Source organism: Chrysochloris asiatica, unplaced genomic scaffold (assembly GCF_000296735.1).
Source record: "Chrysochloris asiatica unplaced genomic scaffold, ChrAsi1.0 scaffold00024, whole genome shotgun sequence".
NCBI classification, from domain to species: Eukaryota; Metazoa; Chordata; class Mammalia; order Afrosoricida; family Chrysochloridae; genus Chrysochloris; species Chrysochloris asiatica.
The window spans coordinates 13,554,508-13,578,910 of NW_006408542.1; the positions used below are offsets into that span (position 1 = coordinate 13,554,508).

At 48.7% G+C, this 24,403-nt stretch overlaps 2 protein-coding genes across 2 annotated transcripts; both read right to left on the minus strand.

Annotated features, from left to right (window-relative positions):
• Nucleotides 1-1,708: 1,708 nt before the first annotated feature.
• On the minus strand, nt 1,709-2,803 carry OXER1 (oxoeicosanoid (OXE) receptor 1). Its single transcript, XM_006839463.1, has one exon. It carries the CDS (start codon nt 2,801-2,803, stop codon nt 1,709-1,711), a length of 1,095 nt encoding a protein of 364 aa, XP_006839526.1.
• Nucleotides 2,804-5,660: 2,857 nt separating this feature from the next.
• On the minus strand, nt 5,661-20,340 carry HAAO (3-hydroxyanthranilate 3,4-dioxygenase). The gene is made up of 10 exons (XM_006839402.1): nt 20,261-20,340; nt 16,282-16,360; nt 10,709-10,792; nt 10,279-10,385; nt 7,880-7,969; nt 7,569-7,612; nt 7,161-7,306; nt 6,100-6,168; nt 5,844-5,926; nt 5,661-5,739 (listed from the first exon to the last, which is right to left on the minus strand). Exons 1-10 carry the CDS (start codon nt 20,338-20,340, stop codon nt 5,661-5,663), a joined length of 861 nt encoding a protein of 286 aa, XP_006839465.1.
• Nucleotides 20,341-24,403: the final 4,063 nt, after the last annotated feature.

Genomic DNA, 24,403 nt, shown 5'->3' on the forward strand with positions numbered 1-24,403 from the left:
CCATGGGGCTGGGGGATCCCCTCCATCTCTGTCCCCATGGAGGGAGTCTCCTTAGCCTTTGAGTCCCAGGAGTGTTTGGGCCTCTCACAGAAGCAACTGACTTCTTGGAAAGCATAAGCCTCAGACTGAGGGTAGGCTGGCCCAGGTAGCAGAAGGGCTGGAGATGTGGAGAGTTCCAGGAGTGGTTCTGCCGGGGTGGAAGCAGCGAGGGTTGAGGAGGGTTTTTATTCTTCTGAGGTGACTCAGGCTAGAAACATAGCCTGCTTGGGGCTTTATGATATCTCACTAGCTATGCCCCTGTTCTCCCTCCTTTCCCTCTCCTCGTCCCCTTATATTATGGTGCTGGAGGATATGTACTGGACTGCTAACCACAAGGTCAGTGGTTCAAACTCCCCAGAAACCCTATATGGGGTTGCTATGATTTGGAACTGACTCCATGGCACTTAAAACAACAATATTCTCCCAGAGTTGGGGTAGAAGATTACAGTAGCAAATGAGTCTGCACGGAATTGTTTAGGGATTTGTCATTCACGGAATTATCAGTCAAAAAATAACTTCTGTGGACAGTAAGGTCAACCCACCCCTACCCTACCTTCCCCACAATAGATACATGCCAGATACACACCTTGTGTATGGGGGACCCAGGCTAGGAAATGGGTCAGCCCTGTGGTCTCAGACACTGACCATGGGCATACTGAGAGAATGGGGAGGGGTTGAGGTGGATAAGATTGCTCTGATGCTGGGGAGGGGCTGTGACCCGACTCTGGTGGCTCCTAAGTGGGGTTTATTCTAGTGGAACACCACCACTTTAGCCACCTCAACTGGTGGAGACCATGGAGGGAGTCAAGCCAAACCAGGAGCCTGATTGAATGGAGGAGATACCCTCCCAGGCTGAAGATCCCCAGGTCTTCTCCTGGAACCTTGGGAAGGAACTTGGGGATGACAGAGCCAGGGCCTGAGATAAGCAGGGTGTACCTCAGAGATGTAGATAGGAAAGCAGTTCTGTCTTGAGGGCACTCCAGAGCTTCCCAAGGGCTCTGTGGAAGGACGTGCCCAGGAGGGGGGAGGTTGCTGTTCCCAGAAGTCCCCTCCCCCACACAGTACTCACCTGGAGTCTGCTGAACCAAAAGACACTGATTTGCTTTTCCTTAAAAGAGCCGAGACAGGCTTGCACTTTGAAAAGGATGTTTATTAGGACAAATGAGAAATCAACACAGAATACAGATGTCCAATTTCTAAAGCAAGATCTCTGCAGTAATTATGCTCTAGCCCCCAAGACCGAGCAGCTGTGCAGGCCTTTGATGAATTCTCACAGCTCCTTGCCTCTCCTGGCATCATACTCCTTCCAATTCCTGGGAATGACAACTTAGACTCGCTGACCCCTCAGCAAGACACCAAGACCCTTTCCCTGCCTGTTTTGGTCTCCATTCCTGTGGGGGGCTTTACCATGTGGGTGAACATCCCTGTCCTGATGTGAGAGGGCTGGAATAAGTGGACTAAACTCCAAAGGGAATTAGGGAGAGGGGATTTGTTTCCCTTTGTCAGACCCTGTACTGGAGACAAGAACCAATCCCAGCCCCTCTATCTTCCCCAGCTAGGAGGGATGGATGTTCCGGCCCCGGCTTCTGTCTGGCTCCATCTCAGTAGATGCTCCATGTCTGGTTGGTCAAAGCTCACTCTGCTGGCCATAGTCCAGGGAGTGACCTTGTCACTGTGCCCCAGCAGCAGACGTCAAATCCTTCACCTTCATTGTGACCTCCACCTTCCTGGGAGCTTCCATGCGCCGGGAGGGAAGCACGCAGTTGTCCTCACTGGAGGAGCCCTGCCAGCTGTTGGTGAATCCCAGTAGGGCACGGACCTGGCGGAGAAAGTTGGGGCTGGAGAAGCAGTAGAGCACAGGGTCCAGGGCACTGTTGAGGTAGGTGAAGGCCAGGGAGCCATGGAAGAGCTGTGAGCAGGTGTTGAAGGTATGGCAGGCACGCAATTCAAAGGCCGCTACGGTTACAATGCCAAGGAGGATGCAGGGCAGGAAGCAGATGGTGTAGACCACCACCACCATGGCCAGCACGTGCATGGCTCTCCGTGGGCCCGCCTGCCCACTCAGGCCGCGTTGCTGAATGGTCTTCCAGATGCTCACGATCGCGAAGAGGATGAGTGCCAGCGTCAGGAAGAACTCCAGCATTAACAGGACCTCGTGCCAGCGGTGTGAGGCTGAGGAGTTAGTGCCCAGCTGGTAGCTAAGGCAAGTCTTGCTGGAACTCGTGTCTAGGAGCATGTGCACATTGAGGAGCAGGATGCCCACCCAGAGTCCCCCAGCCACCCAGGCAGTCGCCCCCACGGAGGCCTGGCTCAGAACATGATGGGGACGCACGACCTTCAGGTAGCGGTTCACCGCGATGGCTGTGAGGAAGACGACGCTGGCCGTGCGGTTGGCAGATATCATAAAGAGGTTGATTTGACAGGCAATGACCCCAAAGCGCCATGTCTCTTGGAACAAATAGTAATCCACGCGAAGGGGCAGGTTGATGATCAGGAAAAAGTCAGCGATGACTAGGCAGACCAGCAACACGGTGTTGGACGTCCAGGGCCGCGTGTGAAAGCAGAAGATGATGAATGCCAAGCTGTTCCCCACCAGACCGAGGACAAACTCCATGCTCAGAATAGGAGCCAGGACGGCAGACAATGTGGGGGAAGAAACTGGGGAGCAGGTCTCTTCTTGTGTCAAGGTGGAGGGAGAAAGTGTGGGAAAGAGAGAAAGAAAGGGAAGGGGGGGAGTAGGAAAGCTCAGGTTATGGGACCCCATGGCTGCTCCTGTTTGGGCCTGAGGGAAGACGTCTTCAGAGTTGTCTTACCCCTGCCTGAGTGTCCGCGCAGAATGCAGGCAGACTGGACAAGCACTCACTATCAACTGGCTAGCTGAAGTGACGAAATATCCTGGGGTTTTCACCAACATTGAGAGGTCCCTGTTTGCAAGCAAAGGGGAAGCCGTGGGCCTCCTCTCCCTCCGCCCCGCCCCTCCTTGGTGCTGATGAGACCTCCACCCAGGTCTCTGTGCCCAGCCCAGTCTGGGACTTGGAATCTACCCAGACAAAAGGGGAAGAAGGGCTGAGATGGAGGCCCGGATTAGCCATGATGTGGGAGGATAGCTCAGCAGGGGTGGGGTGGGTGAGGGAGAGAATTTATAGCCCTGATTGCTCCCACACATGAAGGCAGTGGCCACCCCTGCTCCCTGTCATCTCCCCACATCATCTTTCAAGACATTTGTTTGTTCTTTTGGCAGTCCATGGTACTTTTAATATTCTCCTCCAATTTCATAATTTAGGAACTCTAGTAGCGTAGTGGTTATGAATCGGGCTGCTAACCTCAAGGTCGGCGGTTCGAAACTACTAGCCGTTCCGGGAGAAAGATGAAGCTTTCTGCTCCCGTAAAGATTTACAGCCTCGGAAACCCTGTGCAGGGTCACTATGACTCCAAGGTACTTAACAACAACCATAACTCAAATGTATTGATTCTTCTACCGTCGTCTTTATGCAGAGTAAAACCTAGGAAACCCTATAAGATAGTTCTATTTTGTCATTTAGATCCCTTTGAATCAGAATCGAATTGACTGCACATAACAAGGGGCACATGTCCACAAGTCTGTTGTAGTTCACCTTTCATTTGTTTCCAGGTTACAGATGATTCCGAAGGCCGTGAGGGTGCGCAAGTTTTATGCACAAGATGAAGTTCATACAAAGGCAGAGGGCTCCCCTATCAGGCCTTTATTGATGCGAACTAGGGGGCTGGAGGCTTCTCCATGGAAGAAAAGATTCCTGAAAGTCCTCACATTTTCCTACCCGTGCTCCTTGTCTACTCAACTCGGTACCCCTTGCAGAACGGAGATGGGAGTCTGGGGCTGCTTTCAGACAAATTATTGGTTCGGCTCTGCCACAGGGTGGCGCTATCATGAGTGCATGCAGCCAAGCCTGTGGATAGAGTGGCGGTTCCAGGCCTCAGGCTTTTTATGACTAGGTACAGCAATGTCAAAGGAAGCTGTGATTCCAGTCCCCTGGGCCCTTCTATCCAGTCCTCTTCTGTCACCAGTTGGCTGTGGTCTGTGCTGCTGCCAACTCGGCCTGGGTCTCTATGGTTCAGGCCCAGTGGCTCCTGGGGGCTCTCACCCAGGCTCCTCCCCTGTCTCCAGCTCCGGACGGAGAAAGGACTAGGGCGGACAGGCAGCCTCTTCAGGAGAATCAGGATGGGGAGGCCACCAGCATGGACTTTGAACAAAGACAAGGCAGGGTTGGAAGCAGCTGCCTGCTTTCCAAACCTCTCAAGTCTCGGCTATAAAAAGTAGTCCTACCTTCCTGAAGAGAGTATGAAATAAGTTATGTAAAAACTTCTAGTGGATAACAGGGCACAAGTGTTCAGAAATGCAAACTCTATCTTTCATTATATTCTGTCTGGGATTAGGCTCACCCTTGGCTACTGGGACAAGCTATTTTCCTTGCAACCAACTAAACCCTAATCAGGGGTTCTCTTGTTCTTTCATACCTGTGTTCTTTCTCAGCTCCTGCCCAGAACAACACAATACAGCCCACACAGCTCTGCTCTCAGCTTCCTTGGACTCTGGGAGTCTGGGAGAGGCTGGCATGGTTTTGTGCTTGTTTGCCCTTAGGCTCATGACCAGAGTCAGTTCACAGTATCAGGCTCTCCCCTGCCCATCAGGGGAGCTTATCAAAGTGGAGAGCTGCCAGGGTGGGGCTGGGTGGAAGGAAGAGCGTTCAGACCTCAAGTTTTCTTTTCCGAGGAAGCTTCGGCTCCAAGCAGGGTCCTGCTCCATCCAACCCCGTTTCAGTTACTCTTGCGACTCCTCTGCACAGCCCAAGGAAACCCAGCTCAGACCTCAGTACCGCTTCTGGGAAACTCAGTGTCCCTTCCACCTCTGGGCCACCACCTCAAGCTCAGGGAACTCTCTTGAACTTCAGGACATTTTGGAAAGCAGGGGTTACCGGGAGAGGGGGTTCTCAATACAGCTGTGTACCCTGCGTTAGGCTGATAACTGTTTGTAGACATTCACAGTGGTTAACTCTGGGTAGTGGTGGTAGTGATTTTGTGTTTACCTACATTTCTACATTTTCTAAATTAGAACATTATTTCCGTTATTGGGAAAAAATAGATGCTATTTTTAAAGTTATGTAGAAAAAAGAATAAACAGGAACAGAAAGAAATAGAGATGATATCAGCTGTCAAAACAGGAACGGTTCAGGGGTCACAAAAGATGATGAATGCCCATCCCCAACGGGTCCACACACGTCCACTGGCACACTATGTCCTAATGCCCTCAACAACCATTGCAGAACCAGGGAGCACATGGGATCTGCCGGCAATGGCTGCCTGTGCCCAGGAGACCACAAGCATTTGTTCCTCAGGAAGCTTTTATTGCAGCCCCTCTTGATGGTGGTAAGTGCTGGGTGGTGGCAGCAGAGCAGAAAGGTGGGTGGTAGTGGCACCTGGGGGGGGGGGGCTGGCATGCACGCAGAAGTGCGTGGTTCTACGTAGGGGAGTGTAGAAGCAGTAGGGACTGGAAGAGTTAACTTGGCAGGGGGCGCGGTGCACACCAATCATGTAGAGGTCGCGCTTATGCACCTCAGGGCTGCTTTGGGCTCGAGACAAGAGGATCACCCCAGGGGCTTCTTGCGGGTGGGGTCCTGGGTCACAGACAGGGCCACAGAGCCTTGTGCGCGTTCCCATGAGTACCTGCGGAAACAGATGGGCGGGGCTTAGGCAAGGTGAGGCCTTGAGGATGTCCCTGTTGGGAAATGTCCTCTCTGTGTAGGGAGTGGGCCCCAAGTGTTGCTCACGAAGTTCCAGCTGGCACCAAGAGGCTGTCATCAGGGGCCAGGCTTAGATGCTGTCCTCCCATCTTCACCGCTGAGGAGCCCTCCTGGGAAAGAGAAGCGAAGAATCAAATGGATGCTGTGGGCTTCCACTCTTGCCTGACTGTCTCCGTATCTGCCTCAGCAAAAGCCCTGGAAGTCCAAGGACCAGGAGCAGTCCAACCCCTGAGGGCAGGAGGCCGTGGGACCCTCTCCCGTCCTCTCCCCGGGCCATACTTGCCAGTTGCCACAGCCAGACGTCCACACCCTGTTTGGGGCCTTTGCTACTGCCTTGTCCATGGGCAAGCACCTGATGGGAAGTAAAAGGCCCTTTATGGTACTTTCTGCCTTACACAGGAGGCGATGGTCTTGAGCCTGGCCTGCAGACATCATGCCTGGGGGTGAGAGACTCACAGCGCCACCCCACTGCCCTCTGTAGGCGCCTCCTACAGCCTCCCATCGGGATACGTGCTGCCCACGTGTGGCTATTTGGGGACGTGCCTGCAGATCTGGGCCTCTGATGCTGACCGCGGGGAAGGCATGCTTGCTGGGGTACATCAGGGGGCCCACATGTGTGCCTGTTGTACATGCAGAACATGAAACACAAACACTGGTTCCCCAGAGGTCCCCACTGCCCTTCCTCTGCAAATCTGGTCTAAGGAAGAGGAAGGCGTGGGGAGGAAATGATTGACAAGGAGTCTAAGACCACTCTGATTGCCTAGCCCCTCTGCACACAGCTGCCTTGTTGAGGCCCTGCTCCCACTGGCCCAGAGCAGCACTTCATGGATATGTTTCTGCATGAACTGAAGCAGGTGAGAGCAGCAGGATCGGATCGAGGGCTAGCTCAGGGCTGAATTACGTTGCCATTTGGCATGGGAGGGGCTCTCACAGTTCTGTCTCTGTCTCACTGTCTGCCCAGGGTGTCTGCCAGTGCCTAAGAGAAGCAGGCTGGGCTTCTAGAGGGCAGGTCTGTAGCCAATGAGCATCCCTCCACGGGGCTAACTCAAACTACAGGGGATTTGGCCAATGGTGAATTTTAAAGTTTAAACACACACTAGCCTCCCAGCAGGTCTCATCTCTTACCCTCTTGATCCTGCCCCCACGTGGTCTAGAAGGATCTTTGTGAAATATTACTCTGGACTAGTTACTCCCTAGCTTCAATACTTGGATAGGTGCCCAGCCCACAAGACCAGCCAGGACCTGGGCTCTGGTTCTTGCTAACCTCAGTCAGGAGGAATGTATTCATGTACACAAACCTGGTGTGTGTGTGTGTGTGATTGGGTCCCACTTCCCCAGCTTTACCTGGGTCTCATACGTGTCCCCGAAGAGACTGAGGGGTGTGCCGGCCTGCAGCTCTCTGCGGTGACCATCCAGCCAAGTCTTCAGGGACATGGGCTCCATGACAGGCCGTGTGCTCAGGGGGAAAGGCGGCTTCTTGAGCAACTGGTCTGCACCCAGGGCAAGGTTATAGTTAAGGTCCTCTGGGCTCAACCCACCCACTGGGTCCCCAGCTTTCCATCACCGGAATGGGCTCTGGACCCAGAGCAATGATCCAGCAACCATGCAGCGGGTTCTATTTGGGTCCATCATCTTACTCTTTAGAGTACTGGTCAGAATACTCAAAAAGAGACCCTCTGATTACCCTGGGCCAAGACATATCCCACTCTGGGACAGAAGGGAGGAGAGAGAAGGGGCTATAAGAGGCCTCACCAGGGATGGGCTTTCCCGTTCTGTACTGCTCAGAGTTGAAGAACCTGCAGATGAGGAGGAAGATGGGGCCCAGTGTTTGTATTTCAGCAGTCACACACACACAGATGCGTTTATTCTCACATTCCCCGGCCCAGGAACTAACTTCCTGTATGTCTACCACCCTTTCTTCCCTTTCTTGCCCCATGGCGTGGCCCTTCTCTCCTCCCCACTGGGGTCTCCAGCCTGGGTCCAAGCCTGGTGGGTGCTGAGGGGAGCACTGCTGGGAGGGGCCACAGATAGTCAGAGGACGGGGGAGAGGGGCATGGACTCACTCCTGGATGATGGGAGCCAACTGTGTGCCAAGGTCCTCACAGTAGAACCACTTCTCAAACAGGACATCCACGGTGTCTCCCACATAGTACCTGCCAGAGCAGAGGACAGGCAAACCAGCTCCCCACCTGGGCAGTCGGCTCTTCGGAAAGGACCCATGTGCTCCCCATCTGTGTGGGGCTATTACTGACAACATTCGCACAATTCCCATTAGCCAAAGGAGTCTGAGCAATTTGGCAACAGTTAGCCTGTAAGGGGTAGACTCCAGCCAGTTTCAGGAAGGTGTTAGCTTCTGTCAGTTTAGCCTCCCAACTCATGGTGACCCATATGCAAAATGGATCAAGATACTACCGGGTCCTGCGCTATCCCTATGACTGCTTGGGGATTGGACCATTGTGACTCATAGTGTTTTCATTGACTGAGTTTTAAAAGTAGATAGCTGATCTTAGTCTGAAAGCTCTGCTGAAAGGTGTATAGCATCAAAGCAGCACACAGTCAGAAGAGGAGTGTCTGTGCTGAGGAGCACTGGCTGGGAATCAAACCTGGGTCTCTTGCTTGGAGGGCAAGAAGTCCACCACTGAACTACCACTGCCTTAAGCCTCTAGGGAGCATTTAATCCAAGTGTCTTCATTTTCCCAGAGGGGAAGCTGTGGCTAAGCCTGAGTCCTAGTCTCTTGAATCCAGAATTAGCTGCTGGATGTCCTCTATCCGTGGCTGGTCGGTCTTAGAGTAGAACCATAAGGAACCAACATCCTCCAGAAGAGAGGTTCTCCTTTCAAAGCCATGGATGTCTTTGAGAACTGGAGCAAGGCTCAGGGTCACTTCTTTGGAGGAAAGCCCTTAAGCACAAACACACAAAGCCTGTTACAGACTCCCCTGAAGCCCGCTGGGCACTCAGCATGACTTGGCAGCTCCTTCACTGGCCTAAGAAGGGCCTGTGTGTGTGCAGCACAAGGCAAATGACCGAATGCCTAAATCCCAGCCAGCTCTGTCTGCTCTTGAACTCCTACTGTAAAAAAGGAATGGTTCTGCTTATAAAAGATGATATAAAGACACACATGCATCCACCCTGTCTGGCACCCTAAACTCTATCCTGGGATAAAGCTGGCCCCGAAGGCTTTATAACTGGACTGCAATGTTCTTCAGGACATGTCTTTGGAGTGGCATTTTAATACGGAGTCCCTAGCTTTTATTAAAGGTCAGAAGCAGCCAGATGAAATCTGTTATTGAATTTGCTGTGAAATGGTCTTGAGGTAACCATCCTCCTCATCACTAAAGGCTCCCAGTATAAAGTCCCCTGTGGGAAATCTCTTTCGGAATTTACGGCAGGGTATCTGTCTCCACAATAGAGTGGTTTGCAGTAGATTATTAGGCAGCCATTGTGATTGTGTTCTTTGAAAAGCAGTTAATAGTATGAGAAATATGCATGAAATTTTTGTAAGTGATAAAAAATCAAATTTCCACAATGAGATACCACTTCAGCCTCATCAGAATGATGATTACCAGAAAACAGAAAATAACAGGTATGGGAGAGGGCGTGGAAGAATGGAAGACCTCGCTAGCCATTGCTTGTGGCACTGGAAGAGGATGCAGCCACTGGGGAAAGTAATATGGTGATTCCTCAATAAGTTCAACATTGAATTACCATGTGACACAGCAAACCCACTCCTAGGAATAGACTCAAAAGAATGGAAAACAGGAACTCCAACAGATACTATACTTCAATATCTACTGTAGCATGATTCACAATAGCCGAAAGGTGGGAATAACCTGAGAGAGATGAAGATAAGCAAATTGTGGAATTTCCATACAATGGAATATTTATACAGCCACAAAGCGCCTAGATGATCCAATCAGTTAAGTACTCAGTTGCCAACCAATAAGTTAAAGGATCAAGTCTACCCAGAGACACCTAGAAAGAAAGGTCTGGCAATCTATATCTGAAAAATCAGCCAATGAAAACCCTATGGGATGCAGTTCTACTGTGACACATGTGGACATGTCATAAGCTGGAATTAACTGGACAGCAGCTGGTTTGGTTATAGAACAGTGAGCTGGGTAGAAAGGTGTGTACAGGGATACTCTGGGTGCTTCTCTAGCTCTGGGGTGAGGCTAGGAGCAGCTGTGCTGGCGTAGGTGAGTGTGACTCTGGCATCCACACCCCCCTCCCCCCCTTTCTGCATCTGATCCCTCGAAGTTGACCTCAGTGTGGAAAGCACCACTTTCAATCACAGTCAAAAGGTCATCGGGCTAAGCTGCCACCCAGGGGGCACACATAACACCCCCCTGTTTTATTCACCCCCCCAATTGAAGCAAGTGCTGTTTGGAGTTTATCTAGGATCTTTTTTGCTGCAGTCTGCTGCTTGTCCACTTGCTCTCCGTGCCAGACAGGGTCCTTTACCTGAGCCCATCTAGCTCTGTTTGCTGCCGTCTCCGCTCAATCACCAGCCCCACAGTGTTGGCAAACCTCTGCGGTGAGTGGGGGATCCCCGCAGGCAGAAGGAATATCTACAGTAGAGGAGACAGATGTGCCCAGCAAGGCTGTAATCCCTCCTCCCAGAGACTTTACTGTATCAAAAAGACCTGGGCATCCATGGCTGACCCACAGAATGCAGGGAGGCCTCTGCTTGTCTACAGAGGCCCACTTCTCTGGCTTTGCCAAGGATAGGGCAGCCTTAGAAGAAGGGATGCTTTAGGATGGGGGGAATGGGCAGGTCAGGAGAACAGGAAAAGGCAGGGAGATATGACCTTGGCCAAGGGGAGGGGGACAAAGGGACAGAACAAGTTCTGGTTCTGATTGACTCTTGTCTCTGCCCTGGGCCCATACTCACCTCTCCCTGCCGGATGACCACGTCTCTGTGTTTCCCTCGCTCCAGGACTTGGAGAACCATGTCGCCTTCCAGCTGGTAAAACACCTGTAGGACAGCAGGTGGCTGGACCCTCCTCACTCCCTCTGCCAGATCTTTGACCATTCCCAGACCCTGAGTTCTGACCAGACAACTTGAAAAACTTTCTTAAGGTCTCAGGAGCTCTGATGCTTCTGCACTGGGGCCCATCTTCTCATGCATGCCAATACCAGGAGTGCTGGGACACACCGAGAACCATGACCCCTGCCACCAAGTGATGATCAAAGTACTCAATACAACAACAGTACCACTCAGTTACTGAGTCCCTACTGGGTGCGAGACCTACTATGTGCCAGGGGCTGTGCTGAATACAGTCATCTTTACAATAACTTCCAAAGGAGTATTAGCTCCAGCAGAAATGAAAAAGAGGAAGTGGAGGCACAGAAAGTAAAGCAACGTGCCCAAAGCCACACAGCTAGTTAGTACTCGAGCGGAAGTTGGGACCTAAATCTGTGAGTGGCTCTGAAGTGTGTGTTTGTTCCTGGCAGGGGTGATACTGTGGCATGGGCTGGAACCAGACCTCTCCAAATCCTGTAGATGCTTGGCTGGGTGTACATGGGTGACCCAACAACACTGGGAGCCTGTGTGGGCTGGGGTGGGGTGGGAGCATTCGTTCCCCTCCTGCTGTCTTCAGGAAGACTGCTACTGCTTTTCTCTTTTTACATCTAAGTCCCTCAAAGCCTTGGAGACCACCCCATGGAGTTAGGAGGAGGCAGCAGGCACATTTTCCTTCTCTATGTCACAGACTGCATGCGTGTGAAAAGCCCCAGTCAGGTGGTTGAAGGGTATTATAATTATTGTTGTTGTTGTTGTTAAGTGCCGTCGAGTCGGTTCTGACCCATAGCGACCCGGTACAGGGTTTCCAAGGGTGTAAATCTTTACGGGAGTAGAAAGCCTCATCTTTCTCCCGCGGAGCAGCTGGTAGTTTCGAACCGCTGACCTCAAGGTTCGCAGCCCGATTCGTAACCACTATGCTACCAGAGCTCCTTATTATAATTATTACTACTTATTATATGAGAAGCTAGAGGTTCTTAGCATTGCATCTACTAAGAGAAATCAGCTGGGGCTCAAGGAAACAGGTATAATTCAATACAGCCCTTTGGCAAAGGGCAGAAAGAGCCTTCAGAATTCACATCTTTGTATGTGGCCACATACAGAACTGGGGGCCTTCCTGGCACAGGAGACTTTCAGTGCTAAAATCACAACAGCTGGTCACCCTATATACCCTTGATCTAGAAATCTGAACTCTAAGGATGTGGCGTCAGATACTCAGAGATATATCTAGTGACAGACAAGGCTGGCTGCTGCAGTGCAGTGTTGTTAAAAGTAGATCCAGCCCTCATCTCTACCAGGTAGCTGTGTGACCTTGATGAACTCACTTAACTTGTCTGTGCCTCAAGTTCCTCCTCCACACCACTACAATATCTACTTCAGAAAGTTGATGTGGGGGCTACCGGGGATGCTGCATGGCACCTGACACCTAGTAAGCACTTGATAAACTCTAACTTTGTTCATATGGGTGATAGAAAAATTGCTCATATAATAAATGAGCAAGTGTAAATATATGGGGAGCACAGTGACTCTGTAGGATAAGTACTGGACTATGAACCACAAAGTCATTGGTTCAAGACCACCAGTTGCTCCGCAGGAGAAAGATGAGGCTTTCTGGTCCCACAAAAATGCAAAACCTTAGAAACCCTATACAGGGTCGCTATGAGTTGGAACCAACTCAACGACACTTAAAATAGCAACAACAAATATTTTATGGTAGATCCAAAACACAGAACATTACATAACCGTTAAAAACTATGTTTTTAAATAGCTTAATAAAATAGGAAAAGTTAAAAGTTTTCGTGTTAAAGATTCAAAACAATATCCTGCTAGGCTCTGATTATGCAGTAATAGATATATAGACTAGACAAGGTGTTAACAATGCCTCCTCCCCACAGTGGTGGGCTTGTGGGAGATGTACAGTACAGTTTTTTTTCTTGTCTATATGTCCCATGTTTTCTACACTGAACTGAACAATATTTACTTTTATTACTAAAACCAATTCATAAATGTTATTTAAAGCAAGGAGGAAAACCTACCTAGCATCCTTACAAAGTAATTCAGCAAGTGCCCCCAATTCCAGCTGGGAATAAGCCCCTGTATGTATATATGGGTAGGGGATTTCCAGGGTGGAGAAGTAAGGAGGGGAGGGGTTTGCAGTCTCCAGCCTCTGCAAGTATCAGGGGAGTGAGTGGGGGAGTCTGAAGTGCCATCTGAGCCAGATTCAAGGGACTACTGGAGTCCTGGTGTGGCACAGTAGGATAAGCACTTGACCTCAGGGTCGGTTTGAACCACGAAGTTCAAACCCACCAGCTGCTCCTTGGAAACCCTATACAGGGTCGCTGTGAGTCAGAACCGACTCAACAGCAGTTGACAACAACAACAACAACTAGTTTTAGGGAGCTCAGTGGCTCCATACGTTAAGCACTTGACTGTGAACCACAAAGTCCACAGTCTGAGCCACCAGTTACTCTTCGGAAGAAAGATGAGGTTTTCTGTTCCCACAGAGATTTAAAGTCTTGGAAACCCTATATAGGGTCATTATGAGTTGGAACTGACATGACAGCATTTCACAACTAGATATTGTTGTTGTTGTGAAGTGCTGTCGAGTTGGTTCTGACCCATAGCGACCCTGTATAGGGTTTCTGAGGAGTAGCTGAACCACTGACCTTGCAGTTCAAATGGCTTTGCAGTCTGATGCATTAACCCACAGCGCCACACCAAACAGAAGGGAGCAGAATTTTCCTTACTGTTGTCTCCCTGCCCATGGCTTCCCAGTGATGAGGACAGGCCTGGCTTAGACTAGGGGTACAGAATAGCACATAATCCCCAACAGCCGTGAGCAATCCAAAAGGAATTATGCTGTTTGGAAGTAAATGATGTTTAGGGGCCTGGGCTGGCTGGAAGATTAGCTGTACTGTCTCAGGCTGATACGAACTGAGTCTGGCTTAGCCTTACAGGTGGGATCCTCTAGCAAGGGGGTGGGGTTGCAGAGAACTAGCATATTAAGTACACTGCACCGGCTCTGTACACATATTATACACACAACTAAGCCCTTCCCACAAGGCTGGGGACATGGTACCCATGTACTGCAAGGAAATATGCCCAGAGAGGTGACAAGACACAATTTACCTGATACCACAAAGCTAGTGAGAGGCAAAGACTGACCCCCAGCCCAAGGGAAGAAGTGGGGTAGCTTGGGTACTTGGTGGGTGATGCTAAGCTATTAGGAGTCTGGGCAGTAGTCAGGGGAACTGAAAGGACTGCTGCCGAGGCCAGAGGGGAAAATGAGGCTCATGAATAAAAGTTAAAGATGTGATTTGAACGCAGGTGTGAGTAACTCACTTTTCATGCTTTGCCTTCACGCTTCAGCCAAAGAAGACAGAATTTGTGACAGGTGCTATCCTCCCCACTCTAACAGCCCTCCCCTCCTCCCCCCAATCTCCCTGCAGATCACAAACCCACCACAGTCCAAATGGTACTCAGCCCCTGAATGTTTCTCCAGAATGAGGACATGTCTCAGGTGGAGTCTTCACATCCTTAGCCCCTTGGCTGAGCCAGGACAGAGCATGGCCTATGCCTGGAAGTAGACATCTACGCATCCCTAGAGCGTCTTGGAGAGACCAGCTGCTCTTCAGGAGAAAGATGAGACAGGTGGGCTGAGTGGTGGGGAGTGCATGGTGGGTGGAAGGGCCCATAGGGAAGAAGACCTGAGAGGTAGATACCGAGATCAGAACTTACTGAAGCAGTGGCTGCTTCTGGCCTGGGACTGACAGAGACAGGCAGGAGAGACCAAGTAGACAACTATGCTGGTTCCCCAACTGTCTCCTCCACAGTGGCCATGCCCAATCAGACCTATCATCTCTCTATAGTTTTGGATTTTCCAGCTGATTTTCCCCACAGCTGTTTCCTGTGAGGTGGATTTGTGGGGAGGGGGAAGCAATTGTGTGAGAAGTAAAGGACTGGCCAGCTTTGCTCTGCTGGCCCTGCCTCTCACCACCTCCACCACAAGGTCAGGGCCTTTCAGCACACTCAGTGTTTGTTCAGGGGAATATATGCTGAATGCCCAGGATGCTCTCCAACTCTGGGCTGGAGCTGAGATGCTTATAGTGAGGGTGGAGACAGGTAACTATGCCAGACTCAGGATCTTGAACCTCAGAATCAGGGGCCTTCCCAGGATACAAGGGTTCACTACAATGATTCTTTTCACCAGAGATTCTGATAGGTCAAAACCCCTCTATGTCCCTCCTTAAAGGGGCCTATCTTTTTCTTATTATTGTACTTTGAGATAGGTAATAGAGAAACACAGTTCAAAATTCAAGGTACCAAAGGGTATGCAGTACAAATTGCGCTTTCCACCCGCCTCCTGTAGCCACACAACTCTGGATATGGAAGTGTTTGGGTGTTAAGGCACTCCAGATAAGGAGAGGGTCATCCAACTCCAGGGCCAGGCCCCTCTTCTATCCCCATCCCTTCCTTCAGCTACCTGCTTCTCATCCCTTAGCCCAGCCCACCTCCTCCTTGGACTTTGGCAGCTGCCTGCAGGCTAAGAAAGTGCCTGGAGACCTTAGAGGGATCCCCCAAAGGGAATGGCTGCTTCTTACTTTGGAAGCCTGGTGGCATTGTGGGTTAGGCATTTGAATGCAAAGTTGGCAGCAGTTCAAACTCACCAGCTGCTCTTCAGGAGAAAGATGAGACTGTCTACTTTCATAAAGATTTAGTCTCCGAAATCCTACATAGTTGTGGCTATGATTTGGAAGGAGTCCTGGTGTGGCACTGTAGGATAAGCACTGGACTGCAAAGTTGGTTTGAACTGCAAAGTTGGTGATTCAAACTCACCAGCCACTCTTCAAAACCCTATCCAGGGTCCCTATGTGTAGGAACTGATGTGATGGCACTTAACACCAACAGGAGTTTGAAGGAGTTCTGTTACATAGTGCTGTAGGATAAGCATTGGACCACTAACCACTAACCACTAGGTCAGTGGTTCTAACCCTCCAGCTACTCCATGGAAACCCTATACAGTACTTAACAACAACAATATGAGTCAGAATCAACTCCATGCCAGTGGGTTTGGGTTCTTCTATGTTCGGGGTATGATGAGGAGGCCATGGCAACAACCCCCGATATGGGGGTTGGCCAACAGCCAGAGTCTCTCACACCCACGGAAGCTGGTCTACTTTCTGGGTCTTCCAGCCCAGCTCAACGGCTCAGACTCCTTTGAGAATGGGGCTGTGGAAGGCGTCAATGCACCCCTGCCCTCTTAATTCCAGGCAGTGGTTTTCCTCTGTGATTTCAGCTGTGCCCCTTTACTGGTCCCCCAAGTCAGCCATCGCCTCTCCCATCCAAGTTCTGGCGTTGGTGCGCTGGCCTGGAAAGCACCCCCAATGCCAGAGACACAGTCCCACCTCAGGGCTGGGTCAGGGGGGGTCAGCCCATAGACCTACCTCCTCCCCCTCCTCGATATGGTAGTCCTTCCTGACGTTGGGGCCCCCAACAAACATGACTTTGAGCTGCTCTTGATGCCTGCAATGGACAAGGAAGGAAAGATCTTGATGCAGCTCCTGAGAGGAAGGGCAGGAGGAAGCAGGGAGGGAGCCTGGGAGTACCTGGGGGAAGGCAATTTCTGCATCCCTGTCCCTTTAAGTCTCCACTGTGTGCCTGTGTGCCTCTGAGTGTCTGTCTGTCTGTGTTGCTCCATGTGTAACTATGTGTGCATGTCTGTTTGTCTCAGTTTATTTGTGTGTAGGTCCATCTGTGTGCTTATGAGTTCCCACATCATCTGTAGAACCTCTGCTCGCTGACCCTATTGGGGGAACATCTTGGTGGGGGATCGATTTCATTTCTTCATCACAGCCGGGATCCCTGGAATGTGCTCAAGGTCTCCAATTACAGGAAGCAAATTGGAGACCTCACTTCCCAGGGATGGGGGACAGGTAATGTGACCTTCATCTACCACCAGAGCTTTCTGATTATAAGACCTCAACTCTCCAAAAACTCGCTAGGCCTCACTTCATGGACTCATGGAATTGTGGTATAGTGGTTAAAAACCAGCTTCGGAACCAGACTCCTCCTGGGATGAAATTTGATTCAGCCACTGACCTTGGGCACATTACTTAACCTTGCTGTGCCTCAGTTTCCTCATCTGCAAAATGGAAAGACAGTTCTTCATGGAGTTTTTAGAGGTTACATAAATTCCTATTTGTAAGCATTCAGAATAGTGGCTGCCACAGAGTAGGCACTATTGTTTGATACGATTAGATGCTCTTGGTGTAGTGCTGTAGGATCAGAACTGGATTGTGAACCACAAAGTCAGCAGTTCAAATCCAACAGGTGTTTTTCGGAAACTCTATGCAAGGTCACCTTGAGTGGGAACCAACTCAGCAGCACTTAACAACAACAACAAAGATAAGTAAACCTAGTGTTACCCTCTCATTCTGCAGATGAGGAAGCAGGCTCAGAGAAGGTCACACAGCCAGAAAATTATTTGGTTTTCCTCCCCTTTTGGGAAACAAGGCTCAATAAACAAAAAACACATACACACACAGTCATGCCTAGTGTGTGAAAAGATGGAGGTCATGGGGCAGGAGTGTGAGAAATTCTCAAGATGGTCCATCTTCAGGAATGAAGGGCCCAGGAAATACTTAGACAAGATATAGATTGTTCATTCACATAGCAACAAGGGCTTCAGTCCCAGGGGTATGAGGACAGGGGGAGAGGGAGGAAGAAACCTGTTCTACAGCTAGGAAATTTAAATAAGAATACCGCCATTAAGGCCTTAGGTGCTGTCCAGGGAAAGACTGTTAACCCCATAGTACTCAAATCAGTGAGGAACCAGGGGAGGGACCTTCTCAGAATAATATAAAATTCTTGGACAGCCAGCCATGTGGTGCATCTCTGCCTGTGTCCTCTAGGGTAAGAGCCTGATTCTGCAAAATCGAATAAAGAAAACCTCACTTTCGCTAAAATGAGTATAGAATGGATTTCTTGAGCATTTGTCAGTAAGCACTTGTAGTAACTCATCGGTGACCTCATAACCCAGTGGGACCCAAAGTAGTATCCAGGGTAACCACAACGTTTCTACAGGAGGAGGCTGGTATGGTGTGGTTCTGAGTTGGAGTTAAAGCTGTGTAGGGCTCCATGGAACGTAGGTAAGCTGAGAAGCACCTAGGGAAGGGAATGGGAACGAAGCTAGGCACAGAGGCCCAGGTATTAAAGGTGCTGGAGTCTAGGTGATATGGGGATCAGTAGGGGTCAGGCTGAATCCAGAGAGGAGACCAAGCCTTGAATTTGGTTTTGATCTAAGAGGTATCAAGGATCCTTGGAAGTTTCCACTTTGCTTTCCTTCCTTCTACACTTTTCTCCCTACCTCCCTTCTTTCTTTTAAAATAAATTTTACTAAGCTGTAATTTAAGTACATGCAGAATTTAAGTACGTGCAGAAGGTTCTTGATTAAGTCTACTCAGGAACTATTTCAACCATCAAGTCATGCCAGCCTTCTGCTCAAAGTCCTCTAGCAGTTTCTCATTTTGCTGGGAGTAAAGCCACAATCTTCTGTGGCCCCACCATGTCTAAGATTTTGCCATGTCTATGGCTCCTCAGGCTCATCTGCCTTATTTTAGCCAGCTGTATTAGTTCACTAAGGAGCTCTGGTAGTGTAGTGGTTAAGAATTGGGCTGCGAACCTCAAGGTCAGCAGTTCGAGACTACCAGCTGTTCCATGGGAGAAAGATGAGGCTTTCTGCTTCCGTAAAGATTTACAGCCTCGGAAGCCATATACCGGGTGGCTATGAGTCGGAACCGACTCCATGGCATAGAACAACAACAATATTAGTTCACTGCCTTCTCCAACTAAAACACCAGCTCCTTGAGGAAGGGGTTTTGGTCAGTTTTGTCCCCTGGTGCCTCCCCAGTGTCCGTCCCAACAGTGCCTAGCCCATAGTGGGTGCTCAGTGGACATTTGTTGAATGAATAAAGGGAGAGGTCTTTAGTTTTGTGATTATTCATACTGGGGCAGGGCTGGAGGGAGCTCCGCAGGTAAAGGCATCTAGTGCTGTCCAGGCTGGAGGTGATGAGAATGAGACAGGGCAGTGCCTGTAGTACTAGGGGAGAATAAATAGATGTGAGATATTCCCAAGGGGAGAACTTAAAGGTCTGTTATGAAGGGTGTTAGTAGAGGAGAGAGACAAAGACAATCATAAAATTTTGAGCTGAGGGCAACAACAGTGATACAAGACATGTTTACCATTAGCCACAGTGGTATTTCATAGTGACCAAGAGAGTGGACTTTGGAGTCAAACTGTTCCATGGACTTGTTCCACACTAGCTCTGTGGCACTGAGCAAGTTACTTATTAAAATCCCACCTTATGAAGCTAATATGAGAATAAAATGAGTTGATGTGGAGACAGTTGCTGCAGGCTTGCCTGTCGATATGGTAAAAAATTCTAACTGAGGTATCACCTGTTAGAGCTGCCCTGTAGGCACAGCAAACATGAGCTGTGGGAAGGAGAAGGTGATCAAGGGGTACCAGGCCTGAGAGATCTGTCAGAGAAAGATGGCAGCTGGACAGAGGTCAAGCCTGTTGTGTGCTGCAGGCAGAGATGGCGTAGAGAAGGCCTGGTGTGAGTGTGTGTGCCAACAGAGTTAGTTCTTTGGATTTACTCTTTGTCTGCAAACCTGGGTTCTACTACAGTTTGGGGCAATTAAAACTACCCTGGGAAACCCTGGTAGTGCAACGATTAAGCATTAGGTTGCTAACCAAACAGCTAGCAGTTTGAACCCACCAGCATATTGTGGTGCTGTGGGATAAAGCAGTGGACTGTAAGGTCAATTTGAGCCACAAATTTGGTGGTTTAAATTCACCAACTATTCCTTGCAAACCTTCTACAGGTTCTTTATGAGTCAGAACTGACTGACAGCTTTTAACAACAGCATATCTGTGGGAGGAAGATGTGGCCATCTGCTTCTTTAAAGATTTACAGTCTTGGAAACTGTGGGCAGTTCTACTCTGTCCTAAGAATCTGAATCAAATCTCTTGCAGTGGGTTTGGTTTGATTTGGAAAGTCACCCTCCCCAAACTTTCCAGTTTTCCCACAAGTGCAGGGGAAGACTTGGAGAGTTATTTCTCAGCCCTGAGAAGAAGAGGTGGGACCACTCTGGTTTGTCCTCAGAAGACACAGTTTTCACCAGAACTGTGCATTCACCAGAAAGAGGAACAGATTGAGGGTGGTGGAACCCGGAACAGCCTATCCTCACTAACTATGAAGGCTCCTTGAAATTGACAACCCTCGTCATGGTCATGTAACTTCTGGGTCAAGTAACTGAGGGTTGGTTGTAGGTTGAGGGATACAGATCGTGGGGGTGGGGAGAGGCAGGGTGGACAGAAGGTTAGAAGACCGGGTGAGGAAGGGTGTGCCAGGGACTTACAGGAGCTTGTTGCATACTGGGGGCAGGAAGGAGGCCCTGTTCTCTTCCACCCAAGTCTTCACTCTCACAGGATTCTCCATGGCCTGCTGGAAAGCAGCGGCAGTCTCACGGTAGCGTCCTCTCAGTCCTCCCTGTCCTCCCTGCGGACCTGAAACACTCAGCCACCTATCGGCCGCCTGGTTAATCAACATCCCAAGATCAAAGGGCGGAGCTGCCCGCTACCCGGGTGCCTAGGGTTAGGATCCGTGTTTTGGTCTGGCGCACCCCTTTCCTCGGTGCTACTCTGAAAGCTGTCCTGGTTGCGCACCGATGGGGGGCCGGGGGGCAGAGTCTGGAGAGGGGAAGGGGTCAGGCTTCATGCAGAAGCAGTGCACTTCGTCCAGTCCCCTCCTTTTCCACTAGCAGGGGCTCAGCACATCCTGGTGGTGCAGCCTAACACTAGGCAGACAGGTCCCTCAAAAAATACTGTCCTGGGGAGAGCCTGAGTACGTATGTGTTGGCACTGGATTTAAGCCTCAATCGTCTCATCTGTAAAATGGGAATGAATAACCGTCTCCTCCTAGTGTTGCACGCATCCGAGTGGAAAGTGAATGTTCCCACTCCAAGTCCAGTCCTCTCCGGAAGAGCGAGGTCAGGCCAGAGAGCTGAGGTTTAGTGAGTGCCTGACTCTACGTTTGGTTTGGGAAGGGACGCAAGGAGAGGCTGGGGTTCTAGGCTGGGAGCACTGCTGGGCACTGTGCTGAGTCCCTTACCTGTCTAAGAGCACACAGGTCACAAAGCAGTCCTAGAAGGAAGGGGTCGAGACATTATTTTTCAGAGAAACGGGGCACTTGGGCGCACAGAGAGAGTCTTTACAGTTCAGTGTGGGAGACCTTAATACAATTTATCCTAGGGGGAGATCTGAGTGTGTTGGTGTGGGGGTAAGAAGGAAGGAGAAGGATAGTTTGCCTCTCCATGTCCCCTGCCCCCTGCAGGACTCTGAATTCTAGAAAATTGAGTTTGCTTGGAGAGGTGGGGAGTTGAGTGGGGAGATGGTAGGAGGGAGGAGAAAGAAAATAGCTTAGGCCCCTGACAACAAAGTCCAGACTGTAGAATTTGAGACATTTAAAACTCCTCAGATTCCTGCTTAGGCAGCTCATCTTGCCCTCTCCATGCTGCCTAAAGCTGCGGTTTGGGGTGTGTCCTCAGACATAGACTCCCCAGGTGGACGTCCAAACCCAGACAGACGCCAAACAAGATTTCTACCACATCCTTTGGGACCCTTATGTCTGTTTCCTCGTCTCTCCCCTCTTCTATTTCGTTATTTCTTTAGAACATTTTAGTTGGAACATTGCTTCTAGAATATTGTTTGGCGTTAGAAAAACTCAAGACACAGTCTTCATCTTTCTCATCTACAAGCAATAGGAGGAGATATAAACAACGACACATGAAGCACAAGGGATCTATGTGATGTTTTATGTTTGCTTCAGATGCTTGTCAAATGGATGGATGGGAGAGTGGGTGGATGAAGGCATGAATGAATTCACACTAAAAGGGAAAACAATTTTGATTTCTGCTCAACAGATGTTGTTACATAGTACAAAGGAAAGAATGATGGTTAGCATGCATTTTAATCAATGTAGTAAAATAGTGTGAATAATTGAGATCCCAAGTGGAATTTGGGGGTCTGAATAATCCAGATAAACTTTCTACACCGTTTAACCTACTATCACTGTCAAATGTAGCCTCTGGTTTGTGCTATGCAGACAAAACCTCATGTCTGTTAACTTGGCTAGCCACCTTACTCAGGTGTGGAGTGCCATTTGACTCTGGTGTTCAGAAAACATAGTCTCCATTTGTTTGTGTGATCTGACATTGCTTAGTCACAGCCATCTGGAATCTTTCTGAATACTGACCTTTGGGTCCTTTCAGGCTTCTGGACCTCATCTGCTCTCGTATGCACATGCCCAGGAACTCACTTGAACCACATAATCAGGAGCAAACAGCATCTGTCATAGAATTAGAGATCATTAAGACCTCTTAATTTTTTGCTCGCTACTATCTTACTCTGGTCTCCAATAGCTGTTACCTGCCCTCACCACTAAGATCCATAGATGCTTCTAGGCCTCTATGAACTTGACTGGTAATAATGGTTAAATCTCTCCGGTTCTTTATTGGAATAAACTGGTTGCTGGCCTAACTCAAAAGTCTGGCAAACCTTTCTGCTCCAACTGATCCTTTACTCCCAGCCTACCTTCCTGTTTCTTCAAATGTTTTATCTTATGAAATTGAGGGTTTATTTAAAGAACAAATAGCCTTATATGAACCAAAGGACTAGATCATAAACTATATTGATTGTTTGGAACTCTGGAAAGAGTTTGAATCTATTTCATCTAGTTGTTCAGGCATTGTTTAGAATAAGACTATTTAAGAAATTCTACATGTATGGAGTTTTACTTTTTGTTTTGGCTACCATTCTGTTTTATGTGTGATTTTATTGTACTGTAGTTAGTGAAGACAGCCTGTGTATTGTTTTTAGAGTAGAGGAGCATACTAAGCTTGTTTCATGTGTTTATAAAAATAGTATGTGTTCTCTGCTTATATAGTTCTCTGCTTAGATAAGGTATTATCTTAGCTATTTAGTGCTGATGTAATAGAAATATCACAAGTGGATAGCTTTAATGAACAGAAATTTATTTTCTCACAGTTTAGGAAGATTGAAGTCTGAATTCAGGGTGTCAGCTCTATGGACAAATTCTCTTTCTTTCTGCTCTGGAGGAAGGTCTTTGTGTCTTTTGTGTTTCTATTCCTAGGTTCATAGATGATCATGTGGCACATATCTTCTGCTGTGTGCTCACTTAACCTGTTCTTTCATCTCCCGAATGATAATGATTTAAGAGACACTGTACACTAATCCCACCACTTCTCTGTCAGTTTGTCGTACTGTGGTGACTTGTGAGTTGCTGTGATTCTGGAAGCTATGCCACCGGTATTTTAAATACCAGCAGGGTCACCTATGGTGGAAAGGATTCAGATGAGCTTCCAGACAAAGAAAGACTAGAAAGAAAGAGTGACGAACTACTTCCAAATATTTAGTCACTGAAAACCTTATGAATACCAGAGAAACACTGTCAGGTATAGTGCCAGAAAATGAGCCCCTCAGGTTGGAAGGCAAACAAAATATGACTGGGGATGAGCTGCCTCCTCAAAGTAGAGTTGATAGTGATAACGTGAATGGAGTAAAGCCTGTGGGAGAAAAGACCATGGGACCTTCATTTGCTGATGGGGCACAACTCAAAATGAAGAGAAACAGCTGTAAACATCCCTTGAAAATCGGAGCATGGAATGTACAAAGTATGAATCTGGGAAAATTGGAAGTTGTCAAAAATGAAATGGAACACATGAACATCGATATCTTAGGCATTAGTGACCTGAAATGGACTGGTATTGGCCATTTTGAATCTGATGACTGCATGGTTTATTATGCTAGGAATGACAAATTGAAGAGGAATGGTGTTGCATTCATAGTCAAAAAGAACATATCCAGATCAGGTATGAGGTACAATGCTGTCTGTGATGGAATAATATCCATGAGCCTACAGGGAAGCCCAGTTAATACCACTATTATTCAAATTTATGCACCAACCACTGAAACCAGTGAGGATGAAATAGAAAAATTCTACCAATTTCTTCAATCTGAAATTGATCAAACATGCAATCAAGATGTATTGATCATTACTGTTGATTGGAATGCAAAGGTTGGGAGCAAAGAGGAAGGATTAGTAGTTGGAAAATATGGCCTTGGTGATAGAAATGATGCTGGAGAACACATGATAGAAAACTGCAAAACCAATGATTTGCTCATTTCAAATATCTTCTGTAGACAGCATAAGAGATGACTATACACATGGACCTCATCAGATGGAATACATAGAAATCAAATTGACTACATTTGTGGAAAGAGACAATGGAATAGCTCCATATCATCAGTCAAAACAAGGCCAAGGGAAGACTGTGGAACAGACTATCAATTACTCATATGCAAATTCAAACAAGCTGAAAAAAATGAAAACAGGCCCTCGAGAGCCAAAATATGACCTTGAATATATCCCACCTGAATTTAGAGATCATCTGATGAACAGACTTGATATATTAAACACTAAA

Excerpts from the sequence above, each read along its gene's own strand:
- HAAO (XM_006839402.1), bottom strand. The coding sequence starts at position 20,340 with ATGGAGAATCCTGTGAGAGTGAAGACTTGGGTGGAAGAGAACAGGGCC. Across the intron at positions 16,361-20,260 it reads CCAGTATGCAACAAGCTCCT|GCATCAAGAGCAGCTCAAAG; the intron begins GTAAGTCCCTGG and ends TGTCCATTGCAG. Across the intron at positions 10,793-16,281 it reads ATATCGAGGAGGGGGAGGAG|GTGTTTTACCAGCTGGAAGG; the intron begins GTAGGTCTATGG and ends GCTGTCCTACAG.
- OXER1 (XM_006839463.1), bottom strand. The coding sequence starts at position 2,803 with ATGGGGTCCCATAACCTGAGCTTTCCTACTCCCCCCCTTCCCTTTCTT.